This window comes from Falco rusticolus, chromosome 13 (assembly GCF_015220075.1).
Source record: "Falco rusticolus isolate bFalRus1 chromosome 13, bFalRus1.pri, whole genome shotgun sequence".
Lineage (NCBI taxonomy): Eukaryota > Metazoa > Chordata > Aves > Falconiformes > Falconidae > Falco > Falco rusticolus.
This window is the reverse complement of record NC_051199.1, coordinates 8,870,155-8,891,736: the sequence shown is the minus strand read 5'-3', so window position 1 is coordinate 8,891,736 and position 21,582 is coordinate 8,870,155. Positions and strand designations below refer to the sequence as shown.

The window sequence follows — 21,582 nt, the reverse complement described above, 5'->3', positions numbered from 1 at the left end:
CATTGTCCATCTCCAGACACACTCCAGCACCTCAGCATCTTTCTTGTAGTGAGGGGCCCAAAACTCAGGACAGTATTTCATTATTGTAAAGCAGCATAACCAAGCTTTTTTCTCCAGGCATATCAGAAGGGATCAAAATTCGGAAACCAAATTTTACAGTCTGAAGAAAAAGAAAAGCAGCATCCTGCTCTCAGGAAAAAGCTTTATACATAAAACAAGACTACAGTGCAACAGTGAAAATCAAATTGCAAGGGATGCATGCCTCTGAACTGTCACGTGTTAAGAGGAACAGATTCACTGCAAGGAAGGACCTTCAACATGGCAATAGGAAACAAATTGTAAATACAGATCTGCTAAGTACGTAATGTCTATGTCCCATGGAGCTGGACACTCAAATTTTCTGTCCTTCAATGCTCTATTGCAGTAAAGTGCTCTGTATCATGCAATATCAGAGGGGCTGACAGATGTTTTCTGAAAGATATTCTGAAATTTCAGAAGGCGGGGGTTAATGCCTTATTGAGTCAGCTTGTGGGTCACCATGTGCTAGTCCTTGGCCCACTTTTACCAAAACAGCTTTTTTATGTATTTATATTATCATGGACATTGACTAAACACTCTGCTCTAAGACAGTACTAAAACTACGCTTCCATTAACATCACATTGCAAGTATTCCCTTAAATATTTGCATGCCCATTGCATTAAAAGCTCAAGTTCAGAATCAAATGTTTTCTTATTTAATGTTAAACTAGTCAGGAACTATAATTTGGAGAAGACTAAAAATTTACAGCTAGTTTAATTTGAAAGCAGCTCATCAAGCACTTGTAGATGCTAATGTAATTTCGCAGGTGGTGGATTGTTTTGCAGTTGAAGAGTAAAAATTGGTTTTGGCTTTAAGACTTCAGTTTTTAAATTCTCCAGACTCCAGCTGGTTTCCATAATTGTTTTATACGATGACAGAAGAGAGTTTTGTCTCTGTCTTGGAGATGGTCTTCCAAGTTTTGAACTAATTGCTCTACAAGCTGAGGCTGGTAGAAATTAAAATATCGGGCTACCTGTATGTCTTGAACTACTTGGTTTGTGCTACACTGTATTGCAGTTCACATTATGTAAAAACATCTATATGCATTTTGGTATTGGCACTAAGCATCACGGTGGCTGCTTGCTGTAGCTTAAGTGCTTTTTAAAGCACCCCTCAAATATCTTTATCTCCTGGAATTCCTCTTGCACAAATGTTATCTCTTAATTAAGTGGAAAATACTTCCTCTTTTGATGAAATGCGACTTACTCCTATATGCCTACCTCCTCATCTCCAAATAAAGCTCATTTTTTTTAACAACTCAGTTTCGTATTTCAGCTGAAGTTCCTCTACAACCTTCACCCTATAGACAATCCACAACCAACCCTATAACATCAAGGGCAGAGCCACAAAGAGCCTAATGGGTTCTTTGCCTAAAGGGCAAAACCAGCTGCAATCAGACCCACTGGCATGTACCCACAGCAGGCTGGGAAAGCAGTTCAGAGCCACAGGTCCCAGTATTACACGATGAGTTCAAACACACACAAAACAATAACATAAAACCACAAAGTTTCTTTCCGCTTCACTCCCCTCTTTTTTTGTTGTTGTTGTTGTCCACCATATGCAAAAGACATATTCTAAATCCTCTGGCTTGGGGATTTTTTTAACACTATGCAAAAATAGACGAGAGGGACCACACTCTTACATTAAAACATGATGCAAGACAAGAACAACACAGAATGTTATCCTATAATATGGATATGCATTTTTCCTTGCCTTCTAAGAGCAATTAATTCCATCAGTGTGTATTAGTATGTATTAGATTTACACAAAACATCTCTTTACCTAGCAAACATTACTATTCCTGAGCTAGGTGATAAGCAGTCATGTGGCACAATGCTCCTTGCATTCAGCACCACCTTCCTGCTTAGTCATCACCAAGTGAGGGCCCTCTGGACTGACCTACAATTACTTGATCTGAAGCACAAAATAATTTATCTTTTCTTAAACAAACCGGCCACTTGTGATGAGCCAATTCAACTGTTCACAGTTTCCTAATGTGAGGGTATAAATAAGAAGTTCCAACACTCAACCCTCACAGCAGTTTTCTCAATCCCAGCTGGTCTGATGCAATGTAAAATAGGAATTGCAGCAGCTTTTACCCATACCAAGTGTGTTTTGGCTACTTTCATGGAAGGATTCAATCACATTCAATTACTTAAGTGCACTACAAAATTAAGATTTTTTTCTGAGATAACCTGATTTGAAAAGTGTCTAGATTGTATAGATCCCTATATGGCACACTCAACTATTGTTCTTACATTCATTTTCCTACTTTTTGAGGAAAAAAAAACCCAAAAAACAAATCCAACAAATATTTAAATACAGAAAGAATGTTTAAACAACATGTACGCACAGTCCACACACCTATAGACTACTATATATATAAAACAAAAGGGAAGGACACTTACAGAATTGTAGACTGAGGCTCAAAAAGGCTAGTAAGGCTGCCAAAGCCAGCAAGAACAGAAAACGATTTCGGAAAAGCATTATTATTCGTTCTGCTTTCTCTTCATGGTTTCATCTTCATATATCAACGGTTCCTGCAAACAACAAAACATTGGCATATGTATTTCAGCTGTGGAAGCATCAGCTACAGCAAAGAAAATTCAAATACCCTTCTGACAGTGTCAAGTTATTTCTTAAAGGAAAGCACATGAGGCAATTCAAATTGGCAACAACAGTATCAATAAGTTATCTTCACCCCAGTTACGAGAATAACTATATTTCCACAAGATAGAGCTGTCAAGTAAATTTAAAAAAAAAGTCACCATTTCCCATAACATTTTATCCTGATAACACAGGGTTAATGCTTACGTCACAACACTGTCAGCAGTTCTTTAACAAAAGTCTCTTGCCCCTATGCAAAACAAATCACAAGAATATTATTACTTAAGGGCTCTCAAGAGCAATGCGGTAAATCATCCCCAGAAACAAAATAATCCCATAACATGTTAAAAAGGTACACACACACATGCTTTTAAATAAAAGTTAAAAAATAGTTTCTCTAACTGGGAGCTCTTTTACTGACATGAAGTTCATAATTCTTACTCAAGAGAATAAAGAGTAAGAAAAACTACCAATACCACTACAGAGAAAATGGAAAAGTATATTGATTTAGGATTAACACCTGGAATAATTCTGTGTAATTATTTTTAAACAACTGTTTTGACAAGAATCAGGATAATACATTTCAAATCAAGAGTATTTAATAAAACTTCAGAACTCAAATAACTCAATACAAAAGTTTAAAAAGGATAAAAAAAACCCAGCGCTCTCCTGAAAATACCCAAACAAGAGGCAAGCACCGTTAGTAGAGAACACACTTTTCCTTGCAAAATGACATCCCGAAGTGCACAGAATTTGCTGAGTGCCCTGTTTTTACAGATGTCCTTTCTCCATTGGAAAGTGGCTCTATATAATGGGTGTGTGTGTGTGTTCTTTATCACTACACACTATTTGTTTTTTTTAAACCAACCAGCTGCTCTTGGGTGCAAAAGATGCCTTTTCCTAGCACTGACAGCACGTTGCAGGAAATTAGTTAAGTCTTGAAAGAAATCTGAGATTCCCAGATCCTTTGAACTGAGCTCTGTTTATGCCAGCACATTCAAACATTTTGACAGAAAATAACTTTTTTTCCCTACCACTGTTTCTTTTTGCCCCAGCACTTATTTGCTTACAGAAAGAGATCCCTCAGGCTTCTTTCCTGCTTTTGAGAATGAAAGGCTTACATATACATGTAATAAATACATACTTGCTTATCAAAACTCTTCTTTGTTAGTTTATCAAAAAATATCTTAGCAAGATTTTAACCTCTGTCTCTGACCACTGATAAACCATGTAAAAGCACAATCTCGAAATTCAGATTTTTTTCCCAGCCATTAATTTTCTCATTGGTATTTGAAAATGTCTCATGAATCACTGAGCTTATTTTACCTATTGGGGTTAGTCTTAAGAAAAGTTCTGGGATCTACAAGTTGTCCCCAGGTGACTTGTATATTAAGAAGCAACGGGACCCAGAGCATAAGTGGTGATCGTCCAGAAATAAAGGCAGTGGGACTTGCCATAAGTGAAATGTATTATGCATGGACATTTTGCAGGATTGAGGTCGTTCCATTTCATTTTACTTGGAGAACTACCTTTACAACTTTTGGAATTTGTGGAAAAATGGAAAGAACTAGAGATTCTGGGAAGCAAGAAACCAGAGCTATTACAGTATTTTTCCAAAATGCCAACAGCACCATAAATGGCATGTGCAAGCAGTCATAAAAACAAAGTTTTAAAAAGAGAGAGAGAGAGAGAAGGAACTATTTTAACAGTCTCAGTTTCACAAAATCATAGCTCATCCTGGAACATCTTCGTGAAAGTATGCTGAAACTAAACTGAAATTAAACAAAGCTGCACAGGGGAGAAGGTATAAGGATTAATGTATATAAAACACCAGGAGAGAATAAAGCAGTTAAACAGATGGCAGAACAGAAGGGGAACCACAGGAAAAAGCAAAGTTAGACTTAGCAGGGAGGAGAAGGTAAAATCTATTAAAAAGCTCTCAGGAACAAGAGGTCTTGTGCACAGTCTACATTCATTAATACTGTTGTTGCATTAAAAAAAAAGTTGCCACAGAAAAGGAAAATTTACAAGACTGGAAAAAGGCAGATCATACACACCTCATATTAGCAAAACACTTTAAAGAAAAAAATTAAATCGGCTTCCAGCCCTATTTGCAAGATCAGAAGCTTTAAAACATTCAGTTTTAAATGCAACACTCAAGAAATTATAAACCAGGTGGAAATATTTTTCTTTTAAATATACTTTGGCCTGTTAACAAATTCAGAGCTGCTGTGTTAGAAGTTTTGAGGCATAGGAACAGCTCCCGTGGAGCAGCTGCTAAAGAAAAGCCTGTTGATAGTTTGTCATCAGCTCCGACTTGAGGCCAAACTGCTGGGAATCAGGTGAACGTACGTAAGACCAAGCACTGAAGCCTCTGCTCCTCAGCGCTGGCACATAAGGTTCTCCCAGGGCACATAAGGTTCTCCCAGGGAAAAACAGCACTTAGCCAGCACGTATTAAGTGAAGGCAGTACAATAAGCATTGTAAGCACTCACTGAAGTGAGCACTTCTAAGCTGGAAAAGATAAAATTGAGCCGGGGGAAGTGTGGATAAAAAGCTAACCAACCTTATCTCCCCACAAAGCTATTTTTACATGCAGACGGAACAAAAAAAAAAACAAACCACCACCAAACCACACAACAAAATGCATATTGGGTCTCCAGAATGTACTACCACCTAGCAAGAGGCTGCAGAGCATCTGCCGCTAACGTGGCATTTAGAGCACATCGATCTTCACCCACTTACTCTGCGCAGGGGCCAGGCGCAGGCGGTGCCCCCAGCCGCGCCAGCTCCGTGCCCGTAAGCTCTCGGTCCTCAGAGATCAATTCTATCAACTACTGGCAACGCCGCCTCACTCGTCTCCAGAGATGGGCCTCGGCGCTTTGCTTCAGAGAGAAATAATGTAGTTACTGCTTTTAAAGGTGAGTAAGCACCGAACCGCTGCAGAAGAGGAGCAACTCAGCCCTGAGAGCAGCAGCGTTCTGGCAGCAGCATCTGACGCCTGTCAGAAGGAAAGTGATTTATACTCATCCCTGAGAACAGGTCTTCTGCTTAAGACCAAAACGGCCTCAAGTTGTGCCAGGAGAGGTTTAGATTGGATATTAGGAAAAATTTCTTCACTGACAGGGTTGTTGAGCATTGGAACAGGCTGCCCAGGTGGTGGAGTCACCATCCCTGGAGGTGTTGAAAAAACACATAGATGTGGTGCTTAGGGACATGGTTTGGTGATGGACTTGGCAGCACTAGGTTGATGGTTGGACTCAATCTTCAAGGTCTTTTCCAGCCTAAATGATTCTATGAATCTATGTTTCTATGAATGCAGGACTTGATAAAGACCATCTACAGAACCCCAAAATTATTTTGGTAACACTAATTATAAGCGTGGCACACACAAGCAGTCCAGACATCCTGAAGGACAGTTATTAATAAAGCATCCTATATATAAAATGCAGATAAACAAAAGGCTACTTCTGAGCTACCTATTGCAGCATACCTACCTACGCACAGAATTTATCTTTTTCTTTTAAACCTGATCCAAAAGTCTCAACTCATCAAAACATGCCAGAATGACTCACAGCATTTAGAGCACCTTCAGCTCCTACCTGATCTCACAAGACAGTGCCGACACGTGCTAGGGTGAGCTGCTAGGCTATTGCGGCTCACGCAAGGGTAACCACAGCCTTACAACTGAAGGCCAAGCCAGGGAATCAGGAAGGCAGCCAAGCCTCTGCTAGGCTCTTGGAAAAATTTGGTCAAGTCACATTCTCCGTTTCAGGCCATTTCACCGGAAGAGTTAGTAGCTACCTGGAAATGCTGGGACACATCTGCTAAGAGCCCAGGCTAGGCACCCCGCTCCCAGCAGCCCAGCTGCCACGACTAACCTACTTCTTGCCCAGCTAGCTGGGTATTGCTAGCTAGTGCTCCCCAGGGACCCTGCCCCCAGGAAGCCCTCCGCCTGTGTAAAATACAAAGATGATGGTTTTTGCAGGGCTGGCTAGCTAAGCTGTTTCTTCTGACTATTTTAAGTCAGGTCCTGCAAATAAATTGACATCGATGCTTCCAAAGCACTTGTGACGTTAGACATGACACTAAACCACCACTGCCAAACTTCTGCGCCAACTGACTGATACTGTTCCATCCTCCAAATCACGCGCATCCATCTAGAATACAAACCCACTGTCTAGCATGAAGCGTAAGCACATTATTACACTGACTCACCATGACAGCTTAAATGAATTTACTTGATTAAAATAGCATGTCTCCATAAATAATCAATAGTACTCTTCAAAGTCTGCCTCAATAAAATTACTGTATTTATCTGATGTGGTACATCAAAATGACATTGTCTACTGAAAACACAAGCAAGAAAAAGTGGTTGCAAAGGAACAGGAAAGAGAAATGGTGACTTTGCCCAAAAAGGAAGGTAGCATTAAGTCTGTACCTAACTATATGCCAAAGGCAGACAGAGGTATATTTTCTAGCAAGTTTACAGACCCTAGGAGGGAGAGCAAAAAGCCTACAGACAACATAAGGTTTGGTTTGGAGTAACATTCACAGATAATTTTAGAAAAAGTCACGTAAGAACACTGGGACCCACTTACTCGTCTGAGGTCTCTAGATTGCAGAAGACAGTTTTTAATTGTAATTGCTGTTTGATGCATCTTTTATCTTTCATCTACAAGCTTATTTTCTGAAAAAATCTGAAGACATCTGAAATGAAGGTGACAGCTCCTGATACAATTACAATGAAGACTTCTGCCTTTACTTTTTAACTCATGATGCTCTATCAATTATTTCCCAGACATTTGGCAGCAGACTACTGGGCAGTACATTTTTAATCTACTAAAACCCACAAGTCCAGCCGTCTGAGAATGTCTGGATGCTGAAGCACTTCATACTCTTGAATTGGAAATTGCAGAAAATAGTTGTGTCAGCAAGTGGCACAAGCCAAACCTTTTCTTTGGTGCTTCAAAGAATTTGCTTTTTTTCCTGCAGAAATGAAAAATAGTGGCTAGGATTTTGTGGTTTGGAACAAACTGACCAGTGCTACAGTGATCTATGGCAAGCACCAGAACAGAGAGGAGACAGAAAAACTCGGCAGAACCAATTCTCCAGTCAGCACGACCTGCTTAGTTACTCATGCTTGTAATCATCACATTAAGGAAACCCTCACAAAACCCCTGCAGATGACTGAAATGTCAGCAATTTGAACTGGACATATGATTTCTGCAACACCGAAGTTGCATTTTGAATAGCATCAGAAAGTAAAAAGCTAGCCTCTGCAATATCGTTAATCATAATTCTTCATTTTTCTATCAGAAAGAAACAAACATTCCCCTTTTTTAAAAAAGCATTTATGAAAAATAGGTCACTTGGCATTTTTGAAAGAAGTAAAACCAGCTCATCATCAAAAAAATTAAATAAAACCTGCTCAGTACTGTAACTTATGTTAACCCACCCCAAGACTTAAACTGGAAGTTAGCAACCACAGGAAACACGGAACTTAACTGACAGTACAAACAGGTCAGCAGCCTCATATAACACACAAAAAAAAAAAAAAAAAAAAAAAAGAGAAGGAAAGCCATGGTAACAGAAGTTGACACGTACCACCCCATGAAGGAACAGCAGGAAGCAACACCTATCCAATAGAGCATATCTACATGTTGGTATGTAAAAACTAACAGCTACTTATAATTTTATTTTCAAAGTACTTAAAATTTTAGCAGCAAGCATCCAATTAAAAAAAAACACTTTTAGTATTTAGAACATTAAAATAGTTACAGCTACATTTCTTTTCTCTCCTGTTCCAAGTTTCTTCCTTATCTAGGCAGTTCTAAAATCCTCATACTAGCACATCTGGTCTGGAGATGTGCAAAAGCTATTGAAAATGGCACAGCTGTATTGCCCTGTCTGTCAAAGCAACCAACACAAGCTCTCACTTCATAAAGCTAAGGGATGAAACAGAGCTCTTGCTCGAACAGTTTTGTCCCTCTCTACAGCACTCATTATTTTCACTGTGCAGCAAACCTACCACTGGATTTAATAAGGGGAAGAGTTGCTTGGCGTTCAGAAGTGATGAAGGGACCATTAGCCATACCAAAATTTGACCACACCTTGAAGATAACCCACTCTTCTCAAAATAAATGGTCTGCTTGCCTCTCTTAGCTTTTAAATCTCAAGGTGTGCAGGCAGATAACATAGTGAACATTCTGAGCAACTTTCTCCTAACCAGCTCTCAGGTTTGAGCAGGACTGCCATACAGTTTTACGCTGGAAATTCTGGGACAGCAGCCTTCAGCTTACAACTTCAGCCTACATCCTTCAAGGGACGTTCTCCAGCTTTTCAAGTCCTACTCAAATCGCCGTTATGAGTTGCCTTCTTTCAGAGATCGGCAGCTAAAAGACACAAGCAGACCAAGTTTTTACATAGTTTAGGCTTGCATTTGATTTTTGTCAGTCCAAGTCTTTAAAATATAATTCTTTTATTTAAATTAGAACCTACAAGTCTATGAATCTCTTTACACTGGGCAATAAACACAGTCATGCAGAGACATAAATATTCAAGTTGTGTTTAGTACATTAATGTTGTAGTTAATGTAATGTAACTTTATAACATTACAACTACACTTTATGGGTTTCCCAGCATTAGAAGTCGACTTATTTTTCAGACAGAGATCTCCCGGTTTCTGGAGTCTCCTTCGACATATCAATTTTCTGATGAAATTATGCCCATGGTTTCTTGAACAAAGATAACTGGGGGAGGGGACGGGACTGTTAAAAAGCACGAAAAGCTCATGAAGTGTTTGATTCTTTTATCTTTTCACACTTCTGCAGAGCACCGTTTAGGTGCACCAGCTTACCTCCCCTGTACTACGACCGCTAACCACCTTGCAAGGAATCACTTCTAAAAGCAAATGCTTCTGACAATTCAAACAAGAATTTTTGGAAGAAATACCGTAATTGTGACCTGTAAACATCCTTTTTGTACAGAAACATTTCAAAATCACACTTAAATACACTTGAACACCAAAGCTATTTTTTTTAAGACTAAGCACAGTAATTTTTGGTGTGTAGTCACTAAAGGGCATCAGTACTGCAGTTCTTTCTACATAATCAATAGTTTCTAGGCCAATTAATAAGGAAAAAAAAAATGCATGAACCAACAGAGATTATAGAGACAAAATATAAAGTACTATAAATACATGACTCCTTTGTGATAATGCCATTGCCTTAGACCCCTATTTTGCTTCTCCAGCCTCTCTGCTATTCCTAAAATTATCAGTATACAGCTGCAATTCAAATATAATTTCCACGTCCTGCACATCCTTCCCATAAAAATAAATAAATAACTAGAAACATTTTAAATTTAGTCTCCCCCTCTTCGCAGAACACTTAACCTTTAGAGATTCAGCCTGGAGACAGTTCACTGCCTTCGTGCCCAGGCTCTGGCAGCATTCTGACAGCAAAGGCATTTTTCCTCCTACCAGCTTCCCTAGTTTGTTTATAAAGAACATGAAGTGTTCCCATCAGCCAGGACACAGAGATGACATTTCCCTGCCTGGAGGAACTTACAAGAGTCTAAATTAGCTCTGACTGTAAACAAAGAGGAAAAGTAGGATTGCACATAGAAACAATTACGGACCATTCATTGCAACCTGTCTGTAATCTCCCTGATGTTCTACTTTGTGCCAGATTTCGAGATCTGCTCAGATCAGAGGACAACAGGATGGTCAGCATCAAAATTCATGCTTGCCAGCTCATGCATTCTCTCTCTTTTGATTAGTGCTTTTAGTCATACTCGTTAGTCACTGATGCTCTGCTGTATCACTTCACCCCAGGGGGCTCAGAGCTGAGACAAGCACCCCTTCTGCTGAATTCTGCTTCACGTCAAGGGGAACACGCAGGTAAAGCTCCACACTGTACTCCCAGGAACCTGTGAACTCCAGCCCTTCAGCAGAGACCTACACTGGTGATGACTGACTACTGACTTTGGGGTTCCACATGACAGGTATGCGGATCCTGCTTTCCACCAGCTGTAGAGAAGTATTCCTTTACTTTAGTAAGTGCCACACGGTTCTTCCCCTCCTTGCTAACTCTGTCATCTATCACTGCAAACCATCTCCACCCTTTAACCTGGTCCCTTTTACAGTCTGTACCTCCACATATTTTCAAGTCCCCAACTGATTACTGTCTCCTCACCCTTCCTAGTAGGTTTTGGATAATCTCAATTCTGTCAGTACCTATATATTAAAAGAAAACGTCAAACCCACACCAAAAAAACACAACAACAAAACCTACATACAACATGTACCTATGCCAAAGGTACATATAACACACAATATTTCTCTTTCCTTGGTTATTCACCAAAATTGCTGTAAGTGTACAAGTTGGAAAGAAATCTTAATCTCTTTTGGTCAGCATTTTTTTTTTTTATTTAAGTCTGTATTTATGTCACTGCCTGCAAATACTAAATATGACCCAAGCTTTAATTTTGCCATTGTTGGTTGCATCCAGCACAGGACGCACAGGACTGCATTTGTAGGATGCATCCAGGAAAGACCTGGTGACGGATGCTGCGATGCCACACGATGTATCTGGGTTACCTTGCTGGGCTTGCCTCTAAAGCAGCATGCTGCCGAGCAAGCCATCAAAACATAGGGACAAAACCACACAAGCACAGGTTTCCATTGGCTTTTCCTGCTTCAGAGTTTACAGAGATCAGGTGCTAACCCCAAATACGCCGCCGCTACAGCTTGTTACAGTCAACTTACACTGCTGCAGTTGTTTTTTAAGTTGCAATGGACATATAATCAATTTCTACAAACATCAGAGCAAATTACAGGCCTTCACACATCCTTGGGTTTCACACCTCTACATTTTAATAGAAACAAAACTCTGAAGTCAATATGCAGTATCTTTCAGTTTTCCTAATGATGAATACGTAATTAAGATGTCTTGAACTCCTACTAGGTAAAAAGCCTACAAAGTAACAGGAAAAAAGCATCACTGAAAGTTCATTAGCAGCATCTCCTCCTGTAGGAAGTAAAAACAAACTGGAAACCAATTGGAGTATTTTGAACAAATATTTTTGTTTTCTGCCTGACAATACAGAGAACCTGCATGTAAATACAAAACTTTATAGTTTCTAGGTTACACACTAGTCTGCCTTTGACCACTGCTTTGAGGACAGGGTTTATACAGAAACATATTTGCTGCAGATTGATTCTCTGATATAGATAAAAGATTTTAGAATGTGCCCTTGCACCTCACTAAAATAAGAAAAAGAGCCCCATGAAAGTTCTACTACTAACAGCATCAAAAACAAGCACATGCTGCTGCCATGTGCATTTTTGTTACACTTCAGAGTTTCTCTTGCTGTTGCCTTCCCAAACCTCCTTTCCCTCATCTCTGCCTATCAGGACTACTCATTTTATGCTACACCTGCTACCAACCTGCTCAAATGAATCGAAAAGCTAAAAAAAATAAAAAAATAAAAAAAGTCCCCAGCCCTAACGAACTTACACTTACACATTTTAGATTAGCAAAATGAAGACTGAGAAAGACCACTTCATTCAACAGGAAGAAACCCGCAGTTCTACCACTGCTGTAAGGTCTCTCCAAGCGCAGCAGATCCTCTGAAGATGGATGTGGTTTTGAATTTGAAGCTGCATTTTGAAGAGAACATGCTATAGCATGTGCTACTTCTTGTCAAACCACCGAGAAGCTTCACCGCTGTGTTAAGCCTATCAATAAAATCCAGTCTATAATAAAATCTGTCCAATTACAAAGATCTAAAAAGTCTTTACATAACTTTGGAACACAAACTGTTCCCCTTTTTAAAAAGTCAGACTTCATGGCATTCCCAAATCATAAGTACTATGAAGACTACTGCGATTCCTTTGCTAGCTGAATACCTCCTCTCTCATTTTCACATTCCTTCTAGGAATTTTTGAAAGTTCCCACGCTTTGGGCTTTGGTTTTCCAACTATGGTGATTTTATAGGTCTCATTTGGTTTACTTGTTTGAACAGCAAATGTATGAGAGCACGAAGTATTTCAAGGAGTAGGTGTCCTTAGCCTCAGTTTCTTTTGGTCCATTTAAACCCTTAGTTCAAGAGATCCTTCCATTCAGACCAGCTTCTCAGTCAGCGCTTTGATCTGGCCTTGACCACCTCTTTTTGGTCGGACATAAGGTCAGTGTCCTACAACTATATACATTACTCTCTAGAAAACTGAGAAAAGTCAAAGTCAGTAACAACCCACCAGTCCAGCACATCACTTTGAAGGCCCTGTGGAAACAAAATTTTACTCTCCAGGAAAATCTGTCACAAGCCCAACTCTTTCGTCATCCACTTCAGGATATTCCTCCTCGTTTTCCTATGCAATAGTAGGTCATACATGTCTCTGAACTGCAGGGAAAGTAAAAAAAAAAACCCAATAAAGGAAGTGCTTTTACTTCCTTTAAGGAAACTGAGCAACCCTTTTTAAACATTACTATGAAACTTGAAAGAAACCTTATGAATTTGATGGCTCCAGGCCAGAACTGAATCTTAATTGGCAGCAAAATCATTTCAGAACATACAATTAAATAATTCTTAAAAAACAGCAGCAGAATGTAATTATTTTAAACTTACAATTTTAAAACAGTGTACCATATGCTCGTAATTGTATAAGCATAGATCCTAATCGCACACAGATCACAGCCAGTGGCTGATCAGATAACATCACAGTTCCAAAAAGCATGCAAAGGCAAAGCAGTTAACATATTTGAATAGTTTCACTTTTTTTTTTCTTTTTTTAGTTAAACAGTATAAATTGTTAGAACTCCTCTCTCTCCTACTCTAAAACTCCACACACCCCCCCGCATGCATTTCCAATACAGCCCTTTGAACACATCTCTGAACAGGAACCGGCTTCCCCCTGCCCGGGTCAGGGGTGTATTCTGCTGCAGATACCTTCTTCTGGCACCAGCTATGAAAGGAGACATTGCAGGGATGCACTCAAAACCAGTGATCAACCAGTGAAGTCCAGCTGACTATATGGATCAATGAAAAAAGCTCATAAACGTAGGAAAATGTTTCTTTTCCCACACCAGGTCAAATTTATCCCATCCAGCATTCGAGATTACGTTAGTATGAAGGACAATATTTTCCTCTGCATCTCTGCCCTTCCACTCAGGTTAGACTGATTTGAGAATAACACCTGAGCTCCCAAATCTGCTCTTATTCTTTTAATTCCAGATGATCTTACACTGGGTCTGTTTATAAACTGTCTGCACACGTATAGATTCTAACGCTGAAAGGCTGCACGCCCACAGTTCTCAGGGCTTCACACAAGTTGGTTTTCTCGCAGTATGTATATCGAATGGGTTTGGGGAGATTCTAGTTAAGTCACAAGAGCTTGCTGATTTAATTACTCCAAGCTCTTCAGCCTACTCGCCATCCCGTCGTGATCCCCTCTTCAACTGGTTCTTTATCCCTCACGCTCTGGAAAACTGGTAAAATCTGAACCCACCAAGTTCCCCTGGCAACTCACCCATGGCTTCACCTGTAACCAATAACTAGTCATGCCTTCGGCTTATCTAAAGCCACAGTGTTTTACATCTGGTGATGTGGCCATTATTGAAAGCTTTCCATGAAGTAAAACACAATTGTACTAAATTATCTAAATTATACACGTGAAAAATGGCAGTGCAACAACCTGATATTAGAAGCATTTGTGCAAGAGCCATGGAAGGACTGACATTTATTTCCTTACTGACTACATTTCTATTCTAACCTTGTGATCAAGCCACATTTTGGCCCTCATCTCAAAATATTTTTTCTCCTGACTGTGGCCCTGCTATGAGATCTGTTCCATCCTATCATCATATGCCAGGTCACCCAACACTTCCATATTCAACCACCTCTACGCAGTCACAAGGATTCACAATTACAGGGTTGATACACGCTTCTGTTTCCTGTCTTCCAAATGGAAAACTTGTGTTTCTCTCCGCAGGCGATACCATTACCCGCTGCAACACCAACAGCTGGCCGCTCATACTGGAGAGGAAGGGGGGGGGGGGGGGGGGGAGGGGAAAAAAAAAAAAAGGAAAATAAAAGACTGAACAGACTTTATTCAGCACTTTTGCCATCTTCCTGCAATCTAACCCCAGAACGGTGATTACACAGATGCATTAGCAGACAGTCAGCATTTTCCGCTGCCCTTTCTTTCCTGCAACACTTCGTACAACTGCCAACTTGCCTGGCTGCTGGAAAGCTGAATGGGGAATAACACAGGCAACACACTGGGAAAACTGCAGTGCTGCTAGTGAAAGGGCATGCCTGCTTTTTTCCTTGATCCTCATGGCAGCACCACAAGCTAACCTCTAGAAATATGCCACCTTACAGTTAAAGGTGGCTTGAACACAAAGGTACGAGCAGACAACTTATTTCTTCAAGGGGAAAAATAAAAATACGTTTAAGTAAATGGAGCTAGCATTAAACATGGTATCATTTGAAAGGCTCTTTGCCCACATTTGTGTTGCTTAGCTCCACAAAGTTGTGTTCACGGTGTACTGGCCCAACAGAAGTTCCTCATGAAGGTATCTATGAAGTCCTCGCGGACAGAAATGTAAGCCTGTGTTCAGGCTTCTACTTCAGAGGCAGTTGGTAACCCAACAGCATAGCCACAGATGTGAGGAAGATGAACAAAGCACAAAAAATATGGCAATGTACAAGATCCAGTGTCAGCACTGCTTTGTCCTTTTGAAATAATCATTAACAACAGGGTGTACCAGGTATTCACACGGCCTCCCTTTTTATCGCCAGAAACTATCAGCATTAGGAAAACACTATACGGTATCTTCCATTGTGTAAGTAATTGTGGAATTTATCACAGCAATCAGTTAAAGTTATGATGTCTATTTTTTTTACTCACAAAGGAAGCCATGAATCACGTGACAACTTTCCAGGGGAATGGGACTTCATTCCTGGTACATGAAATAATTTAAGGTGGCTGTAGGAACTGAATCAATGTCTGGAAAGGAGTCACTGGCTAGTATTTCCAAACAGCATTTCTGAACAATGTCTTTACCACGTGGCACAAATAGGTAAGTCTAATTATTTCCGCTTTAAAAAATCAGTTACTTGTAAGACATCTACCAGCTATCTGTCTTTTCAATGTCCAGTTTACCTCTCTAATCAATACGAAAGAACCTGTCAATCTTGCTCTGAATCCTTAGCCTGTCATCAGAACCACTCAGCGCATAAGCACACGTTTACCATCCACCTTTGTAGCCCTCCTGGCAAATGTTCCTATTATCACCTTTCACAATAAAAAAAATGCTTGTTTGCTGCTTAGAAGAAATAATTACATTTATGAATCAGGCATTACCTAAACCCTGGAAAATGACATTATCTGATTTTTTAAAAGGAATCATAAACACTGATTGTCACAGCACACTTTCCCACTCTATTTCTTCACTGAGCAAGAACATGTCACCCAGCTGTAATCAAGAGATCATCTAGTAATTTCATGACAAACACAAACATTACTTTTGAATTCTAACCTAAACCCAATGCCACAAAGCAAGTCATGTGGGCAAAGCTCACGTGCCCCTGTGCAGACATAAGTCAAGACTCATGTGTCCTCCACTACCATTTTTTGACAATAAAATTTCCAAAACTTTCTGCCCTAAATGGTTTGCAAAGCCAAATACTAGCTTAAGGGGATTCCATTTGGGTTTCACCAAAGTGCAGCCTGATTTTAACAGAACATGAAGCATGTCATGGTCTGCATGACACTTCTACTATCTTTCTGGAAAGCTGCTACACAAACCATCAGTCATCATCATCCTGTATGTAAGCTTTATGATCAACTGTTTCCAATTCAATTTCTGTGTAATTTATACCATACATCAGCACGCAATCATTATGGAAAGCATTTCAAAGGAGGAAAAAAAAAAAAAAGAGATGTATTTTAAAGCACAATCTTTTGATCGGTACTGCAATGTTTTAGTACAATTCCAGTAAAATTACCACGACACTAAAACCCATGCAAGTAAAAATCTTGCATTAAATCTACATTTAAAGCCTCCTCCCAGGCATTTGGCATTTCTTCCCTTTTTGCTACACAATTTAAGTTTTCATTTTTATATATAATTTACCACCCGAGCTAGAGTATTTTTAAATACAACCTTCTGAATGTGAATCAACGCACAGCTCATTTATTGACTCCCTCCCCCAGTGAGTCAAGATTAAAGGCTACCTTTGAACTCTTCCCAAATGTGACGCACCACTTGAACAGTGGTTTTGACCCAAATCACACTGTTTGTCCAACATCTGGACCATCAATGCTCTTTTTAGGCAATTCTTTCCTCACCCTTGAGGCTGCTGTCTAGCAGTATTTATGTGTGCTGGTAAGTAGCTGCCGGCACAGCTGAGCTGCCATGCTGTCTTTGCATGCATCTTACCAGTAACTACCTTGTGCATCTACCAGTAACTCCCAAAACCTTCCTGTATTACCTGTAACAAACTTCATGTTCTTTAATCTTCTCATACTTCCTTCACTAAATGATTTCTTTAGCACCTAAAGCAATAGCTGTATGTCTTCCGTGTGCTTCCCAATGCTCCTTGAGAGGGCACCTTCATCATTTTGGTAGACACAGATGTGAAGACTCCACCCTCTCAAGCTATTAAGGTACCACCATCTCCTTTGTAGTATCCATCATAAACCACAAATCTAATCATATCTAAATCATAAAGCATATGTTAGTAGGTGGCTTAACATTTAATTCCTACATTCACTTGATGTATGTTTGTGAGCAGCACGCATCTCAATGGTGGTTTTTTGCATATTAATTGCCAATATTTTCTATTAGTTAAAAGAGAGTAAAAACCTTTGGGAGAGGAAGAGAATATACAACTAGAACTGACCATAAATCCAGATAAAAGCCACAGTTAGGACCACATGAATTCATCATTCCTCTTTCAGGCAATAATATGCAGGTACACTTAAGATACAAGCCTTTTTTAACTAAGCAAAATTAAACTAAAATAAAAACTAAAAAAATAATCTGCAACTTCAGCAGAAAAAGGACGCAGAAAAATTCAGCCGAAGTCTAGTTTCAAAGGTCTCCTATGAGATTATGAAAACGAACAAAGACCTACATAAGAAACCTCACATGACAGTCAAGGTTTCTTTCATCTAAGGAGTTTGTGAGGGAAGATAAATATGTAAAAATATACATCTCATTGTGCAACCACTGGAGAAAGCAAACTTCACATGAGATAGTAGTTTTGCTAAGCCTGGAGCATTGCTTTTTGCGTGCATTCATTCCACAAGGCCTGCTTTTCAAACAAAAAAAAAAAAAAAAAAAAGCCCAAAAGACAAATGAAGGCAGTTAGACACAAGCAAATTCACAATTACGAAACTGAAAGAGTGTAACCAAGGGCCTGAAGCCTACCCGACGGCACACCTCTGTGCAGGGACGTGGGGACACACGTCGGTTTAGTTACAGCAACCTGGGTTTATGGCTCTGTTGTGGTCAGACCTTCACATCAGACCTTGCTGTTCTCCAGCACCTCCTTTTCTGCAGAACGGGGAGCTCATTCAGTATGTGTCGAAACCTGCAAAAATTAATGTTTCGCCACTACTGAGTTTACATAAAATATTTAAGAGACTATAAATAAAAGCCATTAGAGAGACGAGCGCCTGTGTTTTAACCATGCACACTACTTTTAGTTACCTTTTTGAGAAGATTAAAATAAAGCAGCTTTTGCTTTTCATCCCACTCACACCCTCCCACTACAAATTCTGTCTGAGCTAATCCTCCTTCTACAGACGTCAAAATAGGGCGTAAGTATTACAGCTACTTACTGCCAAAATGTGTTGGTTTAATATCCCATTACCATTGTAATACTGGCACAATAACTTATTATATGCGACAGCTTTTGCAGTTAGTCAAGGATAGAGCCACTTACTCTGTAGTTTTTTCATCCACGTGAAACTATCCTCGTAAAATTTGTAAAAGAGAAAATTTAAGGTCTGAATTAGATGCTTAGCTCAGACTATAATGCCAGACAAAATAAAAGGCTTATAAGGTCCTCAAGCACACTCCTCCCACCCTGTCATTTCCACTGTCCCAGCCTTTGTGTAAAGTGATTTGTCCAGAAATTCTGGTTTCAGTATTTACAAACACATTGCTTAACCCCTTGCTTCCCAGCATTTTAAAAAATACTTTCACTGATTTTTTTATATATATAATTAATTTTTTTTTAGTGCAACTTTCTGCACGAAGGCCAAGACAGTCACCAGGTCAGAACATGCTTCCGATGAAGACTCAAGTGTTTGTCAAAAGGTTCAGGATAATCCTTCAGGAACCTGCAGCACAGAAATACGCAGAAGAAACAGACAGCAGCCTGTTCAAGGCTTTAAAAATATGTAGGTTAAAGTGCACGTAATGACACGGGCCGCTATCAGACACACTGAAGTCAACAGGCATCCAAAAAAATGGTAAATTCAAGTAAGTTCCTCCACTCCAGCGACAGCAGATCGGCCAACAGCAGAGGACGGGGTTCCAGGGGACGCCCCGCCGCCCTGCCACGGCGCTGCTTCCCCAGCGCTGCCGCCCGGGGCCGGGGCACACCGGCCGGGGGAGGCGGGACGGGGGCGGCCAGCGCGCTGCAGGCTCCCGCCCGGCACGGGGCGGCCCCGCCGGCAGACCGAGAGCCCCGCCGGCAGACCGGCAACACGGCAGCCCGCCCGCGGGCACCGTCCCGGGGCAAAGTTTGTGCCCGCCGAGGCCTGGCGGAGGCGGCCGGGCTCCGTGCGGGGGCACCGCCCGCCGCCGGCCGAGCTGCCCTCCTCCCTGCGCCCGCCGGGCCGCTCCGGCCAGCCCGGCCGAGGCACTTCTGCTGCCCCCGCTCCCCGCCGCGCCCCCACTCCGCCCCGGCCGGCCGGAGCCGCCGGGTGTTTAACGGGGGGAGAGCAGCCCCGCGGATACAGCCGGCTCGTAGAGGGGCGCCAGCCCCAGCGCTCCCCGGCAGCGCTCCCAAGGCACCGTCCCACCTGCCCCCGCCCGCCGCGCCCCATACCTGCCCCGCCGCGCTCAGCGCCTCCTCCCGGGGCCGGGGCCGGGGCTGGAGCTGGAGCCGCTGCCCGCCGCCACGCCACGGCTCCGGCACGGCAGCCCGCCGAGCGCCCCGGCCCCTGCGAGCGCCGCCCCCGCGCCGCCCGCCAGCGCCCCCTGCCGCCCGCCGCCCCGCAGCGGGGGTCCCCGCCCGCCGGCTCCCGGCACCGCTGGCACGGCGGCACAGCTGGCACGGCGGCACGGCCGGGCGTGGGGAGGGAACGGGGCGCCCGTGGCGGTCCCCGGGCCGGTCCCCGCCCACCGAGCGCCCCTTTCGGGACCGCGGCTGCACCGGAGCCCCGGCTTTCAACTTGGTGCAGCCTCCAGCGCCGGAGCAGCCGGCCGGCGGCTCCCTGGGAAGCCAGCACAAACAGCGGGCGCCGCGCAGGGAAACGGTCGCTGCCGAGGACTCGTCTGGCAAATCCCTCCCATACTGCACTAACCGAGACGTACAGCTGGAGTTGACGCGGCCCTTTGTAAGAAATGCCAGTTTCAAGTTCTGGTCAAAGGAGAATTCCACGAATGTGGATCAAAAGATAAAACATAATCCCGTATATAGCTGATGCAAGTGAAGTCATTTCGTAACTCACAAAGTACTCACTAGTTTTATTGCCAGCACAGCAGCTCCCAGTTAATCAGCATTTCCCCTCGCAGGAGCCGATTCTGCTCTACCAGCAGGAGCACTTCTTTGATCCCACAAGCTGATCATCTTCCGGATGACACCAATTTTTCATGTATCCCCAAAGTAGATACTAAAACCAATTCTGCAGGTTTGGGGAATGCCTTAAATCCCTTTACACACCTACTTCGACATGTCTGTGCAGAACCTATGCAAATACTGGGCAATCAAAGCAGACCTGCTGACGGTAAACATTTGGCAGCAGTGTCTATGGCAAATGGCTGTAAGGTTGGTCTTGTGGCAGTCAGGAGTCACCTCGAAGAGCATATGTTCACGTATTCCTGTGGTTCCACTTGCAATCCTGGATACTTCTGCCAGTTTCCAGCTGCATTGTCACGCTGCTCTACCAGCCAAGCTACTTATCTGCATGGCCTCTACTCTTGGGTCATGGTGACTGGTGGTCGCTGCCCCACAAACAGCAGCTTGGAGCCAAATTTTCTCTCTTTGATATTGCACATCCACAGAGCCAATGTACGTGGCAAAAAGATTGAGCTTGTTTTTCTAGGTAGATTAGTACTTTGGCCTGACTAGTATGATTTCACCTGGAAATATGCTGAGGTTCTCCATCTTTCCATTTGGGGTAAGAAGTAGGAATTATTCTAGTTTTAACCAACAGACTGCACAGCGGTGTGCCGAGGGGTCGCCCAGCTGCAGATCAGAGGACTGGAGCCTTTGCCAGCTGCTGTTCTTTAAAAACCATACCCAGAGATGCTCAGCAGCATGGTGGCTGGCCCGCCAACTAACTGCTGCACATCTAACACACAGACACTGCTGTTCTTCCCTGCTACCAGCATCATATCACATCAGATTGACCACAAAGGTGCTCTTATTTTTTTAGAAAACCAGTGCTGACCATCTGAAAAAGAAGTTTGCAGGAGAGTGGAAGACAAACTATGGGACCCTAGGTGTGGAACGCTGAGACTTCTGCCTGCCTTCACTAGATCCCTTCAGGGCATGTTAGGATTGCATAATGCTTGACATCAGCACAGCGAAATCTGACCTTTCCCTACCCAGAAAGCAGAATGCGGACTGTAAAGGAAAAATCAGCTCCCTACGGAAGCAATAACTTACCATGATAGCAAATGCTTGCCAGGGCAGTTACATTTCCA

At 42.1% G+C, this 21,582-nt stretch overlaps 1 protein-coding gene across 5 annotated transcripts in view; it reads right to left on the bottom strand.

The window, feature by feature from the left end:
• Positions 1-19,885, bottom strand: part of PXYLP1 (2-phosphoxylose phosphatase 1) — a 57,469-nt gene extending 37,584 nt beyond the window's left edge. The window contains exons 1-4 of one of the 5 annotated variants that reach the window (XM_037407344.1): positions 19,760-19,885; positions 18,130-18,292; positions 12,948-13,093; positions 2,488-2,619 (exon numbers count right to left, since the gene is read on the bottom strand). In XM_037407344.1, the coding sequence (XP_037263241.1) occupies positions 2,488-2,566 (79 nt within the window). In that variant the 5' untranslated portion in view covers positions 2,567-2,619; positions 12,948-13,093; positions 18,130-18,292; positions 19,760-19,885. Of the gene's footprint in view, positions 1-2,487; positions 2,620-12,947; positions 13,094-18,129; positions 18,293-18,646; positions 18,691-19,759 lie in introns of those variants that run through there. The other 4 variants (XM_037407341.1, XM_037407343.1, XM_037407342.1 and 1 more) reach the window with 4 other exon arrangements.
• Positions 19,886-21,582: the final 1,697 nt, after the last annotated feature.